Raw genomic sequence first — 23,146 nt, 5'->3', positions numbered from 1 at the left:
AGTTAGCAGAACTCCTCATCGAAGTTTGAAGTATATTACAAGAATGAATAAAGTAAGCTACTGCAGTCATCTCTGAAAGTGGATATGGAGTTTTATACTTTGTATGAAGATGTTTCCCAAGTGTGTACAGAAAGCTGTGGTAAGTGGGCTGCAGCAGATCCACGTAACTGTTGAATAGTGACTTCAGTTCAAAGGTTTGAAGGGGGACCATAGTGTCAGGGAACTTTCACAGTCATCTTCTACCTCCAGAAATGTCCTTTCCAGGCTCCTGGTGCTAGGCTGATTGCTGATTCTGCACTAATTTTAAGCTTGAGATGCTGCACAAGCGGGCCCAACTCCTGCCCAGTGTGCATTGGGAGGGAGTGTGTACCAAAACTGGCCTTTGGCAGGAGACTGCCTTCCATAGCTCTCCATAGCTGGGAGGAATGGCCAGAATCCCTCACCCCAGGCACCGGTTACCCCATTGGGTCCTGCTTGGGAACAGATTGGAGCCATCAGAGACTTGCATTGTCCAGTAGCCTCCTAATTAGTACAGTCCTGCTTTAATTATGGGACAGCACCAGTGGAGGGAAACCTTTTGAGCTGCTTGAAAGGTGCCTGTGAGTGCAGCTATGGCTTTGCCATCCTTTCTCTGTGTCAGTTGACTGAGTTGCCTTGAGAAACACTTCTCCCCATGGGTAGGTTAACGATGGAATGAGCTTCCAGTGCTGTATTTAAATCTTTACAAATGCTCTTCCATGGGGATATAAATGACAAAGATTTCATGAGATTTCCAAAAGCTGTTTAATCCCTTTGGTTCCTTCAACCTTTCAGTTGACAAACTGAATTGTGTTGGGTTTTCGCAACCTGGTAGTCATCCATTAGGTCTTACCTAGGGGACTTGACAGGCACTACATTGGAATAAATAATGCATTATTTTAAGAGATGTCTTATTTAGAGAGAATAAAATCTTGGAGATATATTAGTGTCCCCCATACTTCTAAAAATATAAACATTTTCATTTTGTTTGCTTCATCTGCTAAATAGAGAAATGAGTAAGAGGATCCACTGGCAGGCAGATTTTAAATTTTTTATTTTCATCTGAGTGGACTGAATGGTAGTTCAGGTCCACTTTGTTATTCTGCTCTGATCTGTAATGCCCTCTAGATTCTGAGTGTCTTTCAGTGTAGTAATTTCCACCAAATCAGCCCCATTGCGTTGTGTTCCTTTTATTTCATTGCATAAAAAGTACTCCCTTTTGTGGCATAATTATGCTTCTATTCAAACATATGTAGGACAACAAATTATGCCAGGCCATTAGGAAGCCCTTTTCAGGAAGAAAAGGAAAAAAACCCCAATCAGTAGAAAACTGGGCTCCAACAGGCAAAGCCTTGGGAGATTTTGCTGCAGAGGTTTGTCATGATTGCCACCATCAACTCGGTGAGAGTGGGGGCAGCGTGAGCTGGAGCTGCCTGGGCTGCTCAGCTCTGCTTCAGGGCAGGACGTTACTTGAGGCTGCTCAGGAAAATTGCATCCTGTTAGGATGCGGAGTTAGAAACTAAAGCAGCTTCCTGCTTTCCTGATCCTGATTTGTGTGTACATCATCCTGCCAGAGAAACAGTAATGGGCAGGTCTTATCTGTGCTGCTGGCTTGGACCCAGAGATCTCCAGCTGCTGCTGCAGGAAGGAGCAGCTTTCTCTTCAAGTGTGTTCATGATACAGCTTTCTTGAGCAGCATCCCAGCATAAAGGAGCATAAGAGCTGGGTTTTTTCCAACCCTAGTTTTGAGAAAATATGTTGGGGAGATCACAGCCTTGTGTATCACACCTAAGAACATTAATACCATGATTCTTTTGTTTTAAAACAATGGTTGAAGTCTTTATACTGCACTCTGCCTTCATATACAGCAGTAAAATAGGTGAATGTCACCACACAACCTCAGAGGAAAAATGGCAAGTTTTGTGAAGGGTTTAGATACCCTCCAGGAAGACTCTTCCCTGGACACAGTGGGCAAACTGCAGGGGGAGGTTAGTTTTCAGTGTACTCAGTACATTTAAGTAGGGTCCAGGGGCACACAAAGATGTGGAAGATGGATTAACCATCCTCTTTCTTAAGTGGAGTCCTGTGGAAAACTGTGGTGGTTGGATTTTTTTAATGTGCTGAAATGGAGCATAAGGGAGCTTATGCCTGCATTTTAATTATTTGGAGGCTGATAATCTTTAATGGCTTTGTTTGTTTGTTTTTAACCCCAACTCATGGAGCCAGATGATCCACCATAAAAAAATTCTTTGTACAAAAAAGGAGGATGAAATTGAATTATTTTGCCAGTGGCCTCAGCACGTTCAGTTCTGGGTTCATGCAGGGAAATGCTTAGAGAAGGAAGCCGCAGCACTTGCCCTGGGATTAGACCCATCACTGTTCCCTTGCGTTCAATGCAGTTCACAGCTATTTTCCCCAGCATTTCATACTTTTATATCCTGGTAGGGCTCCCTGAAATCTAAATACTGCCTACATTTTATAATAATGAGAATAAGGGATAAATTCCTTCTGTTCTCCTTGCCGTGGTGACCCTGTCTTACGGGAGGAATGACCACTGTGAGGTCTGGCCCTGTCCCTGTAATTGTGAGAGTGTTTGACATTAGTTCTCTAGGAACTGTTTGCGCAGTCATAGGTTTTGTAATTTTAAGCACAGCAGATGGAAAATTTCAAAAAATGTGTAACTTTGTCAAAAAAATTAGTGGCCTTCAGTTTTTGCATCCCTCGATCTCTGTCATGTTTCACATCTCTCAGCCGTAGACTTTATTGGTTTAGAAAAAATATTAAAAGTAAAAATTAAAAAAAAAGTTAAACATCCACCAATTGAAACAGTTCAATTGCTGCTAAAATTCTGCATTTAACATGGAAAAATCTCTGTCCAGAGGGCTCATTTGTGAACACTTACAGGGAGCTGAATGTGCCAGACACTTAGCGATAATACTTCCAGCTCTGTAATCTCAGTGTTTCAGGGCTCTATACTGAAATGTTTAACCCTTTGCTGAGAAAAAGGCCCAGTCCAAGGGGGTATTTAACAAGGAGGCATCTTGCTTCTACAGCAGGAGGGTGTTCCTTCTCTCCCTGCTATCGAACTGCTGGGATTTTAAACCCAACCTCATTGTAAGCAGCACAGAGCCAAGTGTTTGCACTGAGATTTGCATGGCTATTGATATCCAGGGACATGTTTTTAGAGGAGCTCAACCAGAGGTCTGTGCTTGAAATATTAAAAACTGATGGAAAGGGAAGAAATCACTTTTTGTAGCTGTCACAGTTTTCTCTGTATTTGATATTTTAGTCAACTTTTAAACTCTTTAAGTCCTTCAGGAGTTTTACTGACCTCAGTTGAGTATTAGTCTAAATTTAACAGAAGAAAGATTTGGCCCTTAAAGACAGGAAGGGGCAGATGTTAGGGCAGGAAGGATTTGTCAACCACTGCAAGAGCCACCCATATCCATCCCTGTGGTGGGACCAGCAGTCAGGGCACCCTTGTGCTCCTGACATACTCCTTTACTCTGACACCTTTTACTGGGCTTTACGTGAGCTCTGCTAGCTCTGTTGCAGGTTAAAATGCATTTCAGCCCAAGCAGCAGCAGTTGTTGAGCTGTGGACAGACCAAGACGCATTTCTGCAGCAATCCCTGCAGTGTGGGAATCTTGGTGTCTCCAAGGTTTTCTGGCAGTCTGCTCCCCAAACAGGTCCCTTAGTTAGAGAGCACCTTGTTCCCAGTCCCTCCTGCTTGCTGAGGGCATTTGCCCAGGCCAAAGTGAGTGTTAGGCAGGATACTGCTGCCAAGGAAAGTGGGTGGGATAGCAGGGGAAAACCACATTCTTTTGCTTCCAGGTCATTTGGGAAAAAAAGCTGTCCTCCTCACACAAAGCCTGCCATGGCTGCAATCCATGCAATGCTAAACCAGTGTGGAGGCGTGGCGAGTTTCCCACTGACCATTCCTGCAACTGACTCTGGTGAGTGTCACCAAACCTGGAATGACCAAGTCTCCTAGAAAAATTACTGTAGCTTTTAAAAATTTCTTTCACTGCTTCTAAACATTTAAAATTTAAAATTAAATTTTTATGGAACACTGATAGTTTCTGTTTCTGGGGAGATTGTTATCCTGAAGCTACATTGCAGAGTGTGTTGTGCAGCACCAGCTGTGGCTTATTCCTTCAGACTGGAAGTGCTGGGTTGTTGCTGAATACAGAGATGCACAGTGATGGGAATACAAAATGCTGTGGCCCAAACTAGGTATAAATAAAGCAAAATCCAGGCGGGACGTGACAAAAACACACAGTCTGACCCAACTTCTTAATTTTCTTGACTCTGTAGTTGATGACTTTACCAAAGCAGCCTGGTTTGGGTGTAGCTTTTATTTTGCAGCCAAAATTTCCTGCACTGTCCCTGTTTTTCAGAGTTTGGGTATTTTTTTGCCCTTCTTTTTTTTTTTAACAGATATATTATTTATAGTGCTGTTTTAACTTTTTTCCTTTTTAAAAGGCTGACATGACTTGTAGTGCAGTACTTGTACTAGCATCATGGGTAGAACATGCAGTCTCAAAATTCACATCCGGTTTGTTGTCAAAAGCTCTTTCCTGGGGCATGTCACCTTGCAAGAAAATGGCAAGAAGTTCCATTACATTCCAGCACCAAAATAAGACTGAAGTAATTCAATTAGGATGCATCTCCCATGAGGAAGACAGCAGAGACCATGAGATGCTCCTGTGTGATTGGAGTGTAATGGCTGTGTACTGGGCAGTCAGGGGCCTGCATTTCAGCAGACCGCTGATCAAAGTGACAGGCAAAAGCAAGGCGAGCCGGGGCCAGTCCTGAGGACATAGTAAGGCACAGCCTGTCAGAAGCCAGTCTGTGGCACTTTCAGCCTCTCTGTCTGGCCAAGGCCCTCATCTTTCCCTGAGATTTAATGCTCTAGGGACTTGTTCTCCTGCAATTTTCTTGCCACCAGCAGCGCATGAGACCCCATGCAGCGGTGGAGGTGGCTAATGGGTCTTCAGCTCTGCAAGAGGAGGGTACAACAAGGTCATTTGTTACCTCTGCTGATGGTGCGGGAGGGAAAGATTGCAACGTGAGCCATTTTCTTATATGGAATGAAGGTAGGGTGTAGAATAGAACAGCAAAAATATTGAGGCTGTTTTTTTATCTCACAGGGGCTTCTTCCCAGGGAAGAAATATGGAACAGTAAAGGTGTCTCTAAAGGAGAAAGCCTGAGGGAACCAAAGGGTCAAATCAGCACCTTCCTGATAGATAAGGTGCTTGGATCACCTGAAGCCCTGGGGTTGCCTGCAGCCATCTCCAGCAGGACATGTCCCCCATCCTCCCAGTTGTTCCGTGTGCTGCCTTTGCAGAGCTGCTTTTTCTCGGGAGCATGGCAGACATTGTGCTCATGCCTCCCAGGGTGGCTCTGGAGACTTGGGACTACTTTCCCATGATTGCAGCCCAAAACCTGCTCTTCCTTGCTGATCTTCCCTTGTTTTGTTAGGGATGGGTTCACCCCATCTTGCAGAAATGAGGCATCCTCAGGAATGATCTGCCATATTTTGCCTCCATTCCCCGAGGAACAGAAAGAAGCTACTTCTCCATCCTTGTGAAATCTCCACCCTGAGGCACACTGTGCAGATATCTTACAACTGATGAGGTGCTGGATCCCTGCTCCAGCTTTGTACCCCAGACCTCATGTCTCTGGAAATACTGCCTGTGTTGGGGGATGGACTTTTAGCATTCATCTTCATTTATGCTATTATGAAACAAAAGGACTACTGTTAAGTGCTCTCAAAAGCCAGAAAATCATGAGATGTAAAGTGTGTGCCTTTACGAGCAAGAACAGCCCTTCACCTGATTGTACACCCCCAGGAAAGGAAGGCCCCTGCTCTCAGCTGGTATTCTTCTGCCCCAGGAAACCTCCACTTTGGTCTTTCCAAAGTCCTTTCCCTCCATTATCAAACCTCGTACGGGCCAATGTGACTTTGTTCTCTCACTGCAGAAACCAATGGCTTTGTAACCCCACACCACTGTTTGGTTAAAAAGCAAACACTGCTCCTATGTCTGAGGCAAAGTGGAGCATTACTGCAGAGCTGCTGATCACCAAGGGGTTTTTGTGTGCAAGTGGTTGTGGCCTGTTGAAAAAAATCCCTCATTGCCACATCCAAATGTGGTTAGCCAGCACAGGCCAAAAAAACCTAATAAAAATCTGAGGCCTAAGGGAGAATTTAAGAACAGTTCGTCAGCTCTGGATGCTCCAGTGAGATTGTTTCTCACAGCAATTAGCAGACAAGATGTTAATGGTGCCAGTCTGGTTTAAAGCATTAGAGCTTTGGAGGTGAGAATTGTCCAGACTGGGCTGGAGCAGAGGTTCGTTGTTCTGGTCTGACCACAGAGAGGCGGCAGTGGCAAGGCAGAGGGGGACCCACTTGCCAGGTCTGGATCGATATCACTTTCATAGCAGTTGGTTAATTTATCTGTTTGGGGTTTTTTTCCTTTTGGCAGGAATTTTATACAAGTCACATTGTGTGAAGTACGAGATGGGGGAATGATGCACTTCCAGCTATGGATGCATCGCTGAGGTCCTAATCCAAATGCCAGACTTCACCTGGCATTTTTAGCAACATCTAGAAGGAAGACTCGGGGCTGCCACTCAAACAAATGCATCATGAAAAAATTAAGTACTGGACAGCTTAGACAGAGGCCAGTTAATTAACCCTTTGAAGGCTGAAATGTCTTGAACTGTAGTTTGTCATTTGTCTTAATCATTATTGCATGACTGGTTTTTAATACCATTTGGCAACAGTATTGATTTTTTTAAGAGGTGGCATCACATGCAGTTTGCTCCTTGTTTTTTCTTGGTGAGTTACATGTGGTTAGTCTTTATAGGGGGTATTTCAGGTAGTCTTTAAGATGATGTAGTTAATTTACAGCTGTCGGGTGTATTAAGCAAAAATTAAGACATAATACTGCATTATACAACCTGTGTCCTAAAAAAGGAGGGGAGGTTGGAATCTTTTTTCCATGTTGCATTTGAAAAGAAAGCTCTTCTTGGCCTTTAAAAAACTCTTATTGACCTTTCTTCCCCCAGGCATTTCCCAGGTCTCTGGCTGCTGCCCTACACTCTTCCCCTGATGTTACAGCCGGTCACAGCTCCCTCTCATGCACCCCGTGGCTGCCTGTTCCCTCTTTAAATAGTTTATTGGCAACCATTCATGCCCTCGCCCTGCAGCCCTGGGATCTCATGGTTCCCCTCTTATCTCAGGCCCTTCAGCAATACTGAAACCCATCAGGGAAGTTCAATCAGTAACTGCAGGACAAATGGCATGTAGGTCCATCCAAAGACAAAGCAGTGGCTCCAAGAACAGAAATCTGCTAATGCATAAGTAGGAACCATTTTGGTTCATGGACTGGCTGAAAAATGGAAGTTGTGGACTGACCAGGGAAAAGGTGAGTCATCCTTCCTGTACTGGTGAAGAGAAGGAGAAAAGGTGACTCATCCTTCCTGTACTGGTTTTAGTGTTGGTTGGGGGTTTTTTTCCAGTTTGCTGCTTTTGTTCTCACTGGAGGTGGATGGAAAACTTCTTGACAGGAATTAGAAAATAAATCTGTGCTGGGTTCATAGTCTGGAAAAGGGCTTGTTGAAGCTGCTTTAAAAACCAACCCTATAGAAATGTTAGTAAATCAGTGAGTAATTAGCTATGCTCTTTCATAAACAGTGTAAAACATGACTAAAGTATCTGGGTGTCCTTGAAAAAAGCAGCAGGACATGGAGGTAATTCCCACTGCAGTGATCCCTGCAAAGCAGAGAAGGGATGAGAGGTCCAAGGGCTGGAGGAGCTGATTGCCTTGGGGAAGGAGGCTGCTCTGACATCTGCAGGCAAGGGTAGGTGCTTACCTGTATGGCTCATCCCAATGGAGTGGTGTCTGGGAAGATTAATGCACAGTTATGGATTCTGGTCATGTTACTGTAAAGGTTAAGACAAACCAGAGCACCTCTAAAAGTGCTGTTGAACCTCCATCTTGGAGACATTCAAAACTGCTGCTCCAGGCCTCAAGCAACCTGATTTAAGCAGAGTTTTGGACCAGATGTCCTTTCCAAACCTTGCTATCTTATGAGTTGACCACTTTTGCCACTACATTTAGCCCAAGGCCTCCAGATTCCTGGAAAAGCAGACCATATTAACAACTAAATACTGACTAGGACAGTTAAAGATTGCTGGTGAAGCTGTAGGAAGATACTAAGAGAGTCTAGAAATGGGATGCAAGTTATTACAAAGGATGAGGGAAAAAACCAGGAGTGAAACTATTCCCAAGAAACCTTTTTCCATTACAAACAGCATGAAATAAATGCTGCTCGGAAAAAAAAGAAAAAAAGAAAATAGAAGAAGCTTGCTGTTTCAAACTTCTCTTTGCTTTAAGACACCCAGTGTTAAGGATAGCAAGTGGATAGACTGAGCACCTAGAAAAGCTGCTAAAAGGGAATCTTGAGCAACCAAGAGTGGGCTCTGTGGTGAATAAGCCTAAGGATACTTTGAATTTGTGAGGATCCTGAAATAAAAGTCTGAGGATTTTTCTTTAGCCTGCTACTCAGAGAGAAGCTGTGTTATTTTAGAAATTGGTGCAGAGATTGTGACATTTATCACACATCCAGGAAGATGGAAATTAAGGTTGAAGATGCCCTCCTGGCAGAAGTCTATAAGTACAGACGTTTAAGGGATTAATACCACTCCATATGGCAGAGGGTCTCCTGCAGAATTACCAAGAAAAAGCAGTAACAAACTTCCCTCCCTCTGGCTAGCTGCTTCCTGCAAACCGCCATACTGCTCCTTTTGAACCACGCAGGAGTTTTGACACTGAACCATTTAAGTACTGTTGGGTGAACGTCCTGCAAGCCTTTGATTAGAGCAATGCAGTGCTAGTTAGATTGACTTGTTTTAACATGTTTCCAATGCAGGAGGAAAGACAAATAATTAGAATTAAACTCTGTGTTGCTGTTTCAGAAATTATGACCCATCATTGTTTTGACAGTCTCTAAACAATGGCATAAATGGGCTGAGTAATGTGACCAAGCGTCCAGAAAAGCCTTATTCCAGAAATCATCATCATGGCTAGGCTTCGCGAACAAAGATTTGGGAAGGGCTCTACCCATGTTTGTTGCAAGCGCGTTGGTGGCTAAAAAGGCCAATACGAGATAGGCATGACCGGTTGTAAAAGGCACAGCAGAAAGACTCCTTAGGTGGTATATTCTGCAAGGCACGATTCTTTCTGCGTTGTCTTTTCTCCTCAAGGGTGATCCTGCGTGCTTTCTCAAAAGCATCAGCAGTGTTATAGATGGTGTGTCTCCAGGCCTCCCGATAGTAAATCACATGATGCCCCGTGAGATGGGTTGTTTTACCAAATTAGTGCTTCAGGGGAAGTGAGAACACTTTCAGTAACTGGGATATTTCTTCATCAGTTTCAGACAAATTCAGGGTTACCACCGCCCCTTCTTCCCCACCTCCCACTTTGCTATTGTAATTTTTAATTGGTGGTATATATCAAAGGCTGGTGATTATCTGTATTTGCTGGCAGAGTAGCCTATTTTTTCCCTTTTTAAAGTGCTTAAAAACACTCATGGGAGAATGGGAAGGCTTTGGTGCCTCTTTTAACCACCAGCAGACAATCCTGTAGAGTGAAATGCAGGCATTAAGAACCACTTCAGAGTAAAACATCACCAGGACAACCTTTCAATGTGTGTTGAATTTAAACCGTTGATGATCCCCCACCCTAAGGTACAATTCTCTGTTTTGTACCATGTAAGATGCAAGGCCAAAACACCAGCAAACTCAATAAAGACAATTTTTTTTGGCATGACAATGCAACACAGAGCCTTTTGCATTGTGCCTCTAGGACTGGTGTTCAAAAGGGCCACGTCAGTTTCTGAGAAGACGTGGCTTTTTAATGTACTGGCAACTGGGTTGCACTGATGACCTGAATTTGTTCACCTTTGTCTAGGTATTAGCTTCTATGTTGTCTGGCAAAAACTGCCTGCTCTGACTGTGACAGCCTCATACTGTGCATTGGAGCCTTGTGTGTTAGAGGCAAACGACCACCTACAACAAGCCCAAGGTGGATCAACCAGCTTATGCTACCTGCAAAGATTTAAAGACGTGATTTGGTCCTCCTTACCATGCAGAGAGATTTGTCATATAATTAATTATACAATTCAGTGCTGCTTAAGTATCCTCATAAACATGATTGCTTAGGCCAGATCAACACTGGAGCACTGTTTTATAGCATATAATAACTCTGCACTAACACAGCTAAAAAAATGTGACTTTTTCCATTGGGAAGGATTTCTTTTATTGAGACCTTCCTATAAATGTCTGATTCTGTTTCTCCATGACAGTCTAAGCTCTCTATTCCAGCTGCTGTCTTCTATGGAATGTGGCTAATAATAGCACCAGTAGCAGCTGGACGATTAATTCCTTAATGACTGTTAAATGCTCTGGTATGAACAGAAGAGGGTTTCACCATGTATTTCTCCTTGGTGTTTCTAGTTGAATATGTTGTTCCTTGAAAGCAGCTGACTTCTGAATAGAAACAGAAATGGAAAATAGAAATGGAAATTTTGTGTTCTATCTATCCCCTTCCCCTATTTATTTTGTAATAAGGCAGGGACTACTATGAAATATCTTAATTTTAATCCTGGATGACAGACTTTTAGATACAGGGCACACATTTTATAGGTTTTTCCAATGGTAGGCTGAGCAGGATTGGACAAAGACCATCAGTGCCACACAGGACCCTGTCCTGTCATGAGCTGCCAGGGGCATTTTCATCTGCCCCAGACAAAACAGAGTGTGGAGAGACCTTTGGTTACCAACCTACCTGTGCATATAGGTGCCCATGGTTACCAACCAGTGCAGGTGGAATGGGCTCCTGCAGTTTCAAAAAGTCTGAGAGATAGGGTTTTTCTTGGCTGTTCAGGCTACCATGAGGATATTTAGAGGTTAACTGGCCATGCAGACATATTTGCAAGCATCTAAAAGTCAGGTCTGATTTCTTTATATTTAAATATAATAGAAAAATGAGGTACCATTGTCATGAAATCAGTATTTGACAAAAATAACAAATGGAAAAAGAAGGAAACATTATAAGAAATGCATAAATTAATATATACACATCCTCAAACCACAATACACCATTGAATCCTGACATGCTTCCACGGTTTGAAGATTATACCTACACATGCCACACTAAAGCAAATTAATTAGCTGTTTAGCTATTTGAAGTCCTGAGTTTACGCTGCTCCAGTCCAGCCATTCCTTTTAGTGTCTGTCTGCTTTCCCAGCCAATGAACATGTGATTCATGTTGAGAAAGAAGCAGCATGGGACATGTTTAAGCTCCGCTGCTGTGGGAATTACCCCATCTGGATGGCTGCATCTGGGCTGGGAGCTGCAGAAAGAAGAAAACCTCTTCTTCTGTTATCATTTATATATATAATTTATATTGCTCTGGCAAAAAGCATCCCTGCTGAAGCTCCAGACACACATGTGCAGTGGATGAGTAGAACATGGTGACAGTGGAACAAGCTGCAGCCAGTGATGAGAGTCCAAGAGATGAGGCCAAACCTGCTCCACGATGGGAGCTTTGCTCAGAGGTTCTCCTGGTGGGTTTCAGTGGTGAGCAGCTGGGTGTTTCACAGTGTGTCCCAGCTACAGGTCTGCTCATTTTAGAGTGTGCCTGGCGGCTGGAATCCTCTGTGACAAAGCTGCTGGCAGTGATGAGTGGGAAGGGTCTGCTTGAGTTTCAGGTTTGTTCTGGAGCTTCCCTCCTCTCCGCCAGCCTTGTGATGGGCTGCTCTTGGGATAGGGAGCTCGGCTCTGGGTCCCGCAGCAGCTCTCCCAGGACAGCCAGGACTTCTTGCAGGCCCTGGCCGGTGTGGGCGCTGCACCCTCGGAGCATCCAGCGATGCTCTGCCAGCCGCCCTCGCCGCAGCATCTCCCCCAGCTCAGCAGGAGCCAGTGCTCCCGGCACCTCCTGCTTGTTGGCCAGGAGGAGGATGGGGATGCCAGCCATGCTGGGGTGGCTCAGGGCTTCCTCCAGTGCTGCTGCCGCTTCGGACAGTCGAGCCATGTCTGTGCTGTCGATCACAAAGACAAGGGTGTTGATGTCCTCCAGGTAGTCAGGCCAGCTTGCCCGCAGGCTGTCTTGTCCACCAACATCCCAGAGGGTGAAGGATATGCCACAGGGTGTTTGCAGAGACTCCACGTTGAAGCCCACCGTCGGGCAGGTCTCCACAGCCTGGCCGCTCTTCAGTTTGTAGAGAAGGGTGGATTTGCCAGCAAAGTCGAGCCCCAGCATGACAACTTGAGCATCTCTTTTCTGCCAGCCTTTGGAGATCAGCTTCCCCATCAAGATACTGCTGCAACTGTGGCAAACAAAAAAAAAATGCAGCCAAAAAAATAGAAAGCAAGTGTATTTCCTCGGTGATGTCAGTTAATAACAGAGTGCTCCGTCCTGCCTCTCTGAAAGAGCACCTTAGGTTTGCTGAAGAAAGACACAGGCAGCTTGCTTTTGCTTCTTTCTGCAGCTAAAATTAAGTGAGAGGTATTATTTATGAGGTGTGGAGCAGAGCCAGGGAGTGATGTTGAAAACAGCAGTTTCTATACCGCAGCTCCACTGCTGCTCAATTCCATTTTCATTTAAGACCTGAAGTGATGGGTGCAGAAGTGAGCTAACATTTTGCAGGAAGAGGTGGAGAGACAGTGGAGCAAGTTTCCTCCTCACCACATATATAAATAAATGAGCTGTTGTTCATTGGCTTCTCTAGGGGAAATCCACCCCCGGCAGGACAGGACAAGGAGGAACCCGGGTTTCAGACCAGGGTTCTCTGGGAATTTGCTGAATCACAGTTCAAGGGTGTGGGTTTAAAGCATCTTGAGCAATAAGACAACTGACAATTTTTCTGCCAATCTTATGTTAAAAAGTACAAAACAAATCTCTGTATCACCAGCTTTTACTACCTGTTGTGTGAGTGGTAATAACAGCAATTTTTAAAAATGCACACAAGTATGTTTTTTTAATGTCTCATTGAAATATGGCTAATCAAAATGCCTTTCCTGGCATGAAAATCTGTAAAATTCTTTACATCAAAGTATTTACTACAATTTAACTTTTGTAAGTGAGGCAAAGTCATTCCTCTGTGGCTGAGAGGGTAAAAAATACGCCTTAAAAGAAGGGAAAACCGTTTAGCAAGCCAGCACCACTTGAACTTTACATGCCAGAGGCAAAAATGTGCTGATGTAACAGCTACCAGACTTGCCTGTGCAAGAGTGGCCAGCAGAGTCCCAGCAAAACCAGTAGTTACCTTCCTTATTGGTTGGTTTTTCCCTCTAAAAGGCTGCTCAGAGGTGTGCAGAACCAAAAGCAGCCGCAGACCTCATATCACAGCATTAATGCAGAGCTGCCCTCTAGCCACCTTTATTTGAGAAGGAAATGTGATTCGTCCCTTCTTCCCTAGGACCATGGGGGAACTTCCAGCGCCTCTGTGGGAGATGCAGTTTTCCCAGCAATAATCTCCACATGACAGCTCCTTGTCACAAGCCAACATTGCTGGAGATGAAGTTCAGCACAGCAAGTGGAAGGAACTGTGGTCAGTGACCAGGTTACTGGTGGTCACCAAGAGGTATATTTCTTCTTCTGGGGGCAAGATGTGTCAGGTTTTCACCTTTTAAAGGAAGGAAGATGAATGAGAAACAAAACAAACAAGGAGTCCAGCCCAGAGAGCCTGCATGGGATTGCACGGGGTCCTACAGACCATATCTTGCAAGATATTTCTGTGATACATGTCTCTCCCATAGTTAACCCACAGAGCTGGCTGGCACCAAGAGCCTCCATGAGCTTTATGCAACTTGTGCATGTGTAAGACGTTGCTAGAATTGTAAGAGTCATAGAATAGCAGGTTGGAAGGACCTCGAGGATCATCTGGTCCAACTCAACCTTTCATGGCAAAGGCACAGTCTAAAAAAAGCTCAGCACCCTGTCCAGACAAATCTTAAAAGTGTCCAATGCTGGGGAAACCTACCACTTCCCTGGGGAAATTATTCCAATGGTTGATTGTTCTCATTGTGAAAAACTGTCCTCTTGTGAACAATCGAAACTTCATGAAGAAAAAATTGTACCCATTACTCCTCATCTTTTCTATGTGACTCCGTGCAAAAAAGGATTTTCTATCTCCTCTGTAGCCATCCTTTAAATATTGAAACATGGTGATAATGTCTCCACTAAGCCTTCTTTTCTCAAGGCTGAACAAACCCGGTTCTCTCAGCCTCTCCTCACATGTCAGGCTTTCCAGTCCTTTGATCACCTCAGTGGTCCTTCTCTGGGCCCTCTCCAGCCTGTCCACATCTATTTTGCATAGCAGGGACCAAAACTGAACACGGTATTCCAGGTGTGGCCTGACAAGTGCTGAGTAGAGTGGGACAATGCTGCCTTTATCTCTGCCAGTGATGCCGTTGATGATGCATGGAGTCCAAATAGAGTCTCCATTTGAACTTCCATGAGTGACATTCTCCTCATCGTGGCTTCCATTGCCACAGCAGCAACTGCTCAATCCTATTGACCTGCTTGTCCACCAGCACCCTGAGGTCCCTTTACACAGAGCTGCCTCTAGCCAGGTAGATCCCAGCCTGTGCTGCACTCCTGGAATATACTTTCCCTAGTGCAAGGTCTTATACTTGTCTTTGTTGAATTTCATAAGGTTCCTGCTAACCCACTCTTCCTTCCAGTCTGTCCAGGTCTTCCTGCAGGATGGCTTTCCCTTCCAAAATGCCCACTTCCCTGCTCGGTTTGGCATCATTGGCAAACCTCATGGGGGTACACTTGATCCTATCAATCCAGATCACTGTCATCAGGCTCAAGGTTAACTCAAAAGCCAAGGCTTATTTACAGCATTTGTTGCAGAGTAATCTAACAGTAGACATTACACATGTGATAAATTGTACAGTGTACGTTCATGTGTGGTCTTCTCTAAAACCAGTCTATAAGTACAAAAATGGCAGGAAGCTCCCTAGAAGGGAATAAAAATGTGCACTGGATTTTGGCCCTTCAGGGGACTGTTTGCACACCCTAAAGTGTGTGCTGCTGCCTGAGGGTTATCCTTCTGTCCAAGTTCTTCATTTTTTAAAGTAAGTTATATTGGTGTGTGGCTCCTTATTCTATTTGTTCACCATTTTGGGAAAATCTTCCTTCGCATATTGCATTGTACTTTAAGATCAATGTAGTTGGTATTTTTAGACACACCAGTGGGTTGAGTAAACTGCTGCTTGATCTTTTCGTGTTTCTCCTGCCTTTGCTACTGCTCATCTTCTCTAAGACTTGATAGGTAGCTGTGACACAAATCTGTTTCATCTCACCAGACTTTCATAGTACTATAATTTATTTTAAGTAAACTAAAATATAGATACAGGAAGCAAGGGTGAAGATTCTACCATTCAATGAGCAATTGAGTATTTGAAATACGATGTGATGGAGTCTTGATTGTATCACTCTCTCACATGCTACAGAAGAAGGCTGCTTCTAAAAAAAAAAGAACCAAGAAGAGAAGGAAAAAAAAAGAAATAAAGCCAGAAAAAAGGATGCAACTAGGGCATAGTTTTATTGATGATTTCCTTCAGGTTTTCTATGGCATAGAATACAGTAATTCATGGGCAAATACAGGAAACTCTATATTCCTTTTATTGTTTTCCATGCTTATACCCTGTGTATTGAACTGCAGTCTATTTTCTTTCTTCATGCCAATTATTCCAAATACAGGGTGCAAACTGTGCCTACAGAGTCTGTTTCACCCACAGGTATGTTACAAAAGCATAGTATTTCCACTAAATAATATATAGGAGCAAATGCAAGTCTGCTTAAGAAAGAATGAAAGAAAAGACTGTAAAAGCAGACAACATGAGCTTTGAGTGAGTCTATTGCTGGAGCAGAAAGGCCAAATGCTAAATAATTCAGAAATTGTGTTCAGAGACAAGGACAGCCCCTATCCCAGCTATGTTTTCCATGGACAGAACAAATGTTTTTGTCTCATGTTTCATGCCTCTGGATTCTCAGGAGCAAAGGCAGTGCTTACTAATTCCATTTATAGTGTCAGATAATTTCAGTCAATTTATTTCTTTGTTGTTTTTTATGCATATGTTTCTCTGTTTCCTAGATAATCATCACAAAGAGCAATAATTAGAACTAGTACTATAGGACACAATCCCTCCTCCTTCCCATGCCTTAAATATTCCAGTAACTGGGATTTTGTCCTGATCACTATATTCACTGTCATTTTGTCCAACCTGTGTCACCTCTTTAGAAGGCAGCTCCAGGAAGACAACCCTTAGCAGAGCCAGGATTAACAGATGTAGACCTAGTCCTTACTGTGAGTGTTCCTCTAATGGCATCTACTTGGAGCAACAAGTAGATCTCAGCCCAGCAAAGGCAGAGCGTGCCTCCCCATCCAGACTTCATTGTGTCTCTGAGAAAGGTCACCAACCAAGCCACCACTCACCCAGCCCTGCCCGTGTTTCCTGCAGGATCTCCTCACTATATCATCTGTGGAAGGACCATCAATGGAGGCGATGTTCAGACTAGCAGCTGGTGAAGAAGCCTGCTGGGACTTGAAGGAGGCCCTGGATGCAGGTGGATGTCTTGACCTGGATAGCCCACCTGTCTCCCGCTGACAGTCACCTTGAAGGGGACTTCTTCCGAGTTTGGCCTGTGAGAGCTCCTTGCGGATCTGCAGGGGATCACTGGATTTGACCTAGCAAGGACCCCAAGATAAAATCACAGAAAAGCCAAATGTGATGGTTCAGGCTTAGAGAAGTTTGGTCTTTTTCTTTTCTGCATCCTGGTCCATTCCTCTTGTTTTGCCCCTCATTTCTGGCATGCCCACAGAAAACTCACCCAGTACTCTCCTGCTAACAGACTGGTTCACTTGGCATGTGCCCAGGAAGCTGCCTGTTCCATCAGGGTCAATGGGTAGCTGTGAGAGCCAGCAGCTGGAGGCAAGCTGCTTCCTCCTGAGACAAATTCCCAGAGGCTTGAAAGATGGCTTAGCATAGTCTGAAGGCTACACAAGACTGCCACAGGCTTTAACGTGCCCCAGAAAAGCCTGCCTGCAGTGATGTCTCTTGACAAGATATGACTCGAAGTTGTACCAATACCCAAAAGTTCAGAGTGACAAGATTCACACAACAAAACACACAGCAGACGTTAAGCACCTGTCCTTCAGGTGCTCATCAAACACTCTGAGAGAGGTGCTGGTACCTCCAGGGCATTCCTGGTGGGGTAGGAAATAGGACATTGTTCTCACAGCCCCACTCATCCAGTGGTCTTCGTTTTCCCCTTGCTTCTTGGGACAAACATTTGATGAAGGAAAACGCTTTTTTGGTAGCAAAACTGGCCTCTGATATGCTGTCAGCTTTGCACTTATCACAGTTAACTCTTCCCAGTAGGGAATGACTCTAGCTGGAAAGCACAAAAAGTCACCTGCTATGCCCTCACTGATGCCATGTCACAGTTTTCCATGGAGAAAACTTGGCCCTTGTCTATTCTCAGTCCCCACCTGTCTGGCCTGCTGAGATCCCTGTGTTGAATGATGGCAGCCCATAGGACATAAACACGCGCACAGGTGTGAGGTCCTGCTCAACACAGCTGGGCTTGGATGTTCGTTTGCTCTACATGTCAGAGCACCCTGCTGTCAGTGAGACGGACAAACCGCAAGAGAAAAAAATAGAGCTTGTAGTGCCTACCAGTTGCCCAAAGGTGTTTGGCCAGGAGTGTTTGGCTAAGGTCCAAGGAGAAGAGCTTACTTCTGAGCTCTGCCTTGCAGAACAATCTCACAAGTTGCCCCTCACTTCATAGGTTTGGATTTGAAAACTACAGGATGTGAAATCTCACTGAAAGACCTTCCTTACACGTGGCTATGGCCTCCAGCAGCTGCCTGCTTGTTATGAGTTCTGTGGCAGGACAGAAGCTCAGCTCCTTCTGTGATTGGGCTCAGTGTTCAAGTAGGTTGAATGAACACAATGAGCTGTTCCTCATACCTGGAATTGTCAAGAGGGCCCAGGTCCAAAGAGAGTCTTCATTTGAACTTCCGTGAGTGACATTTTCTCAATTGTAACCAACCAGTGTTGGCTGAAACAGTGTCAACCACAACATGGCGTTGATTCGTCTGTCCTTAGACCTCCTGAAAAGACACGGTATGTGCTCCAGGGTATCTGGGAAAGGTCTGATGCTTTTTTTTAGTGAACATTTTCCTGTTTTCAATTTCTATATGCTTCATACAGCTAGAACAGAAAGTTCTTGAGGAGATGTCAGGACCCTGAGAGCCTCAGACCAGCCCTTTTCTCAGGGAGACGCCTGATGCCTGGGGCTGGGCTGCCCCTGCATGACCCCCAGCCTGCCTGCTCCCTGCTTGGGGACAGTGGGATAGATCCCGGCTGTCAGACCCTGCCATGACTCCCCTTTGGAAGCCTTCATTGCACTCTGACAGCGAGGTGGATGTGAAGAAATATGGCAAAGAGCAAAGATTTTTTTTTGCTCATGTTCTCATCCCTTAGCTGGAAGGTGCTGCAACAGCTGATGAGGAAAGGAGAAGTACTTGCCTTGTTTTGATTTCTGTTTGAATTACTGTGTCTTCTGTATATGACTGTAGAATATTTTTCATAAATACTGTTACTCCAGTCTCTGAATTTATTATTTCCAAAGCTGTTTAGAATTTTACCAGGATGCAGGTCCTCTCTGTAGACTCATGTATTCAAGTGCCGCCCAAATTGTTTTATTTTTTTCCACATAAATTGGCAATGCTCTGTATTCTTCTATCTATGCCACTTATGTCTTAATTTCACAGATTGCTTCACAGATTTCTTCCTCCCTGACCCCTAACATCTTAGCTTTATCTCCTCAGGGCAATTCAAACTAAGCTTCTTTGGCATCCTTACCTATCCTGACACCATCACTCTCTTTCCTGAAACAATTCATTAGCTCTTCTTCTTACAGTTGGTCTCTATCCCAGCTAGGGTCATATACTCAACTATGTTACACACTGCATACATGTCATTTTCACCTTAGAAACTAGTTAAAATACAGCTCTGACTATCTGGAAAGGCCTTAATCTCAATTCTTCATTATGCTTAATGTTTGTAGTGGGAAAAAAAAAAGAGCAAAAAATGGGTACACTTACAAAAATATCCATGTTAGGTGTGCCAAAAAGAGGCTTTTATTCCATCCTCTCCCATATCCTAGTATTTCCTTCTCCATTTGTGAAAGCCATGAAGCAAGGACTGGCTTTTTTTGCTTTTTAGTATTCCTTCGTCTGCTATCAAGAGGAAGCCCTACAGAGACCATCTAATGATGCTTAACCATGCTGACTACCTGCACTAAATATAATACAGGTAGTACCTTATCTGTTACTTCTATGGGACATAAAAATTATACCTTGTAGGTATGCTGATGAAGTTCATCTCTCTAGATTAGTCTGGAGGAAATTCTGCTTTGCAATACACAAATCCAGTTCCCCTTAAGGCGGCCTTCCTTCATTCCAGTTCCACAGGAAGAAATAGTAATTAAAATGAAAATGTAAGCGTGGACCTGAAAACGTGCTTTGCACAACTTGCCAGGCTCCAAAGCAACAGTGGAGTCTCACTCTCAGTGCTCCTCAGATTCAAGGGATACAAGGTTTTGTTTTATCATTTGTTTATAGTTTTTGTCTTAGCTTGCATGTTTAGGGCATCTTATACCAATAAAGGAAATTGACTGAAAAGAGACTGGAAATTATCAACAAGGATAAAAGCTACAAACTAATCTTTACTACATTTCTGTCTGGTAAAATGGACGAAAGCAAGAAAACTTCACGAAACTTCAGAAATTGCATTTTATCTCTCTGGCCACAGTGTGTCAATGTTTTCCCACACATTTCTCAATGGAGAGACTATCTGCAGCAGAATCAGCTCCTGCCAAACAGATGTCAGAGTGCCAGCTTTGATTTAGGGCAGGACTTAGAGCCCTTGGGCCTTTAACACCCTTTTGCAGCTGGATCACTTTGAAAGAGATTTTGCTGAACAACAGCTGTATATATATTTTTTGCGTATCCATAGGAAGCTGATGGTGAGGACAGCAGAACAGAGATGGAATAAGATGCCAGTTCCATGCAGGTCACATTTAGCTCCAGATTGTTTTCACATCAGATTTAGCTGGCATCATATCCTAGGATTCTGCAGTTGGAGTGAAACCAGCTCACAGACTGATGGAAAAAACCAATGCTTAGTGAAGAAAGAAACACTTCAAAGAATTTTCTTCCTTTAATATCCTTTAACAGGTCACTGATGGTTGCCACCATGATTCTTCACTGTTTGTGGTCACTTACAGAGCTGCAGGTGCAAAAGAGACTTCTTAATCTACAACTGACAAGATTATAAACTCCCCTAAACTTGGATTTATCTATGACTTACGCACACCTTTGTGATCTTTGGTTTTGGCAATGCATCCTTAGGAATGAAACTGCAGATTCAGATTGCATTAGGGTTTGGAGTGTAACTCCATGCCATGCTATCATCCATTGCAAATCTCAAGTGTTCTCAGTCTGGTGGGTAGAGAAAAGCACTTCATAGTCACCTGCTATGGTTATCAAAAGAGGTGTAACCTGAGACTGTCAGTGTAAGAGAAAGGGTTCAGCATCTGAGCTAACCCACCAAAGTCAGCAACACACGTTATCTGTACACTGTCTTAGGCAACAATTCCTTTTGTTCTACAAAACTTGTCTCTGAATAGCATTGCTTTGCCTGGTTGGCCTATTTAATTTAGTGCTTTCATAACATTTCCAGTCGGTCATAACTTTCCCAAGACGGATATCGGGTTTCATAACCCTTTTCCTTCCAGAAAAAAAAATGTTAGAGGAGGGTTACTTTCTGTTATTGCTGGCTTTTACAAAAAGCCACACTGAAAGAAAAAGAACTGAAACCAGTTATTTGCGAGATTATAAAATTACTTTTGCTTGACATAGAGCACTTTTTTAGCTGTTTCAACTGCTTGTAAAGCTCAGACACAGTATAAACTGCCTGCAACCACTGTTTAGGGACTTATTGCACTCTAAAATTAGGGTGACAACTAATTAGTGATAACTAATAAAAGAAACATAAAGTTATGTGAATAAAAAAAAAAACTGACTGGGGGTTTGTGTTCTGGTAATTGTTAAAACAACTGGGTTTCTGCATATGGTAACTAAGCAGGGCTGTCCTACAAAACTAGGTAAGATCACAGCTCTGTTTACGCAGCTCCACATTTGCACCATTTCCTAGCAATGCAGGAAAGGCCATAGTTCTTGACAGACAATTCCTTCACAAACACACAAACACAAGCAGAAAACAACTGTTGTGTATGTTCGCTTTCTGGCTCTCTGGGGCTTCCCATGGAGGCTCTGGTGACACTTGTCCATGTATCTTATTTCTGCCTTCTCTTTGTGTTGCTCCAGGATTTGCCCAACCTATTCAGCAGTACCTCCCTGGTGCCAGCAGCACAGTAAGCAGCAACTTGGCAGGAAAAATCTCTTTTTACCCCAGACCTACCACTGTGTTTTCCTCGCCTCATATTCCAGGGCAGAATTTCTTCAGCATCACTGATTCCCTCTCAGAGCAACCCATCCACACTTGATTCCTGGGTTACTGAAATTGATTTTTCTCTTCCCTTTTTTTTTAATTACAACTTTTTTTAACAGTTTTCTCCTAAACATATGACTCCCAAAAAGAGATTGATATGTTCAGGGAGCTCGACACTAGTGCTTTATGTTTCAGATCAATCAGCTCCCCACTTACTGCAGCCTCCAGCTGCCTTCTGACCCTGCACACTGTTGGGAAAAAGAAGTAAATTTTGAGAAAAGCGGAAGCCATTTCCTGGTAACAACTTTGTGTTAACAAAAGATGTCTCTTGGGAAGGCTGGTGTCCAGGCTGGTGTCCAGCCTTCCCTTTCCTGGATCGTCCCGCATAGCTCAGTCTCCTACTTGATCTGCAGGTGTTGAAACAGAACAGTAAAGTGACAGGCTCGTGCCAATGTAAGGTATAGGAGGTGTTTATATAGTGTTATATTAACACATCTGAATGAGGAAAAGTCGCTGTGTGACTGTGTTAGAAGACCCTTAGCCCTGTCTCTAGGATCCAGCTGGTCTCAGGCATTACAGGCACCAGCCTTAGGCATAACCAGCACAGATCCTGCCAAAGCCCTGCCGGGTTCTGCCGGCCTGTGGCCAGGGCAGGAAGCGTGGGATGGACACAGCCCCACCTCGCTTTTCCCTCGGCTTTGCGCTAGCAAGGATGTAGGGGCAGACAGGTGCCATCAGTTTGGGAAGGGCATAGAGGTGCTGGAGCAGGTCCAGAGCAGGCAACGGAGCTGGTGAAGAGTCTGGAGCACGAGTCTGATGAGGAGCTGCTGAGGGAGCTGGGGGTGTTCAGCCTGGAGCAGAGGAGGCTCAGGAGGACCTTATCACTCCCTACAACTACCTGAAAGGAGGTTGTAGTTAGGTGGGGGTCGGCCTCTTCTCCCAAGTAATAAGTGGCAGGTTGAGAGGAAATGGCTTCAAGCTGTGTCAGGGGAGGTTTAGGTTGGGTATTAGGAGGAACTTCTCCACAGACAGGCTGATTAGACATTGGAATGGTGGTGGAGTCACCGCCTCGGAAGGTGTTTAAGGATGTAGCACTTAGTGCCATAATCTAGTTGACAAGGTGGTGCTCGGTCATAGGTCGGACCCGCTGATCCCAGCGATCTTTTCCACTCTAATCGACCCTGCGATCCCGTGATACGCCCCGCGCTGCGGGGGACGGGTGTCACGTGCCCCCACACCCGCAGGGCCCAATAGGGAGGGCAGACCCGGCCACGTGATGGAGCGCGCGCGAACGGTCAAGAGGGAGGGCGGGGGGAGCCCCCCCATCTCTCTCGGCGAGTCACGTGATGCGGCGTCGCTCTGCCCCCCCCAACCCCCTCCCGCCGTCGTCACGTGGGCAGGCGCCGCCGGCGGCGCGCGCGGCCCCGTCGGCCGCGAGGGGCAGCGGCTGCGGCGGCGCCGGGGCGGGACCGCGGGTCGCCGAGAGAGATGGGGGGGCTCCCCCCGCCCTCCCCCTTGC

General features: G+C 44.7%; 1 protein-coding gene and 2 long non-coding RNA genes across 3 annotated transcripts; 1 reads left to right on the top strand and 2 right to left on the bottom strand.

Moving 5' to 3' along the window:
* Nucleotides 1–10,526: 10,526 nt before the first annotated feature.
* On the bottom strand, nucleotides 10,527–12,973 carry ARL11 (ADP ribosylation factor like GTPase 11). Its single transcript, XM_027674390.1, has one exon. It carries the CDS (start codon nucleotides 12,401–12,403, stop codon nucleotides 11,798–11,800), a length of 606 nt encoding a protein of 201 aa, XP_027530191.1. The 5' UTR covers nucleotides 12,404–12,973; the 3' UTR covers nucleotides 10,527–11,797.
* Nucleotides 12,974–15,399: 2,426 nt separating this feature from the next.
* Nucleotides 15,400–17,896, bottom strand: LOC113963401. The gene is made up of 3 exons (XR_003532784.1): nucleotides 17,785–17,896; nucleotides 16,700–16,793; nucleotides 15,400–15,568 (listed from the first exon to the last, which is right to left on the bottom strand). It is a non-coding gene; the product is annotated as an uncharacterized LOC113963401 (long non-coding RNA).
* Nucleotides 17,897–18,142: 246 nt separating this feature from the next.
* On the top strand, nucleotides 18,143–21,605 carry LOC113963400. Its single transcript, XR_003532783.1, has 3 exons — nucleotides 18,143–18,234; nucleotides 19,339–19,428; nucleotides 20,131–21,605. It is a non-coding gene; the product is annotated as an uncharacterized LOC113963400 (long non-coding RNA).
* The last annotated feature ends 1,541 nt before the right edge of the window (nucleotides 21,606–23,146 follow it).

Source organism: Neopelma chrysocephalum, unplaced genomic scaffold, assembly GCF_003984885.1.
Source record: "Neopelma chrysocephalum unplaced genomic scaffold, ASM398488v2 Primary Assembly neopelma1_25, whole genome shotgun sequence".
Classification (NCBI taxonomy): Eukaryota; Metazoa; Chordata; class Aves; order Passeriformes; family Pipridae; genus Neopelma; species Neopelma chrysocephalum.
This window is presented reverse-complemented; position numbering and strand designations above follow the sequence as displayed.

Bases quoted from the DNA above. Each gene is read 5' to 3' on its own strand.
- ARL11 (XM_027674390.1), bottom strand. From the start codon at position 12,403: ATGGGGAAGCTGATCTCCAAAGGCTGGCAGAAAAGAGATGCTCAAGTT.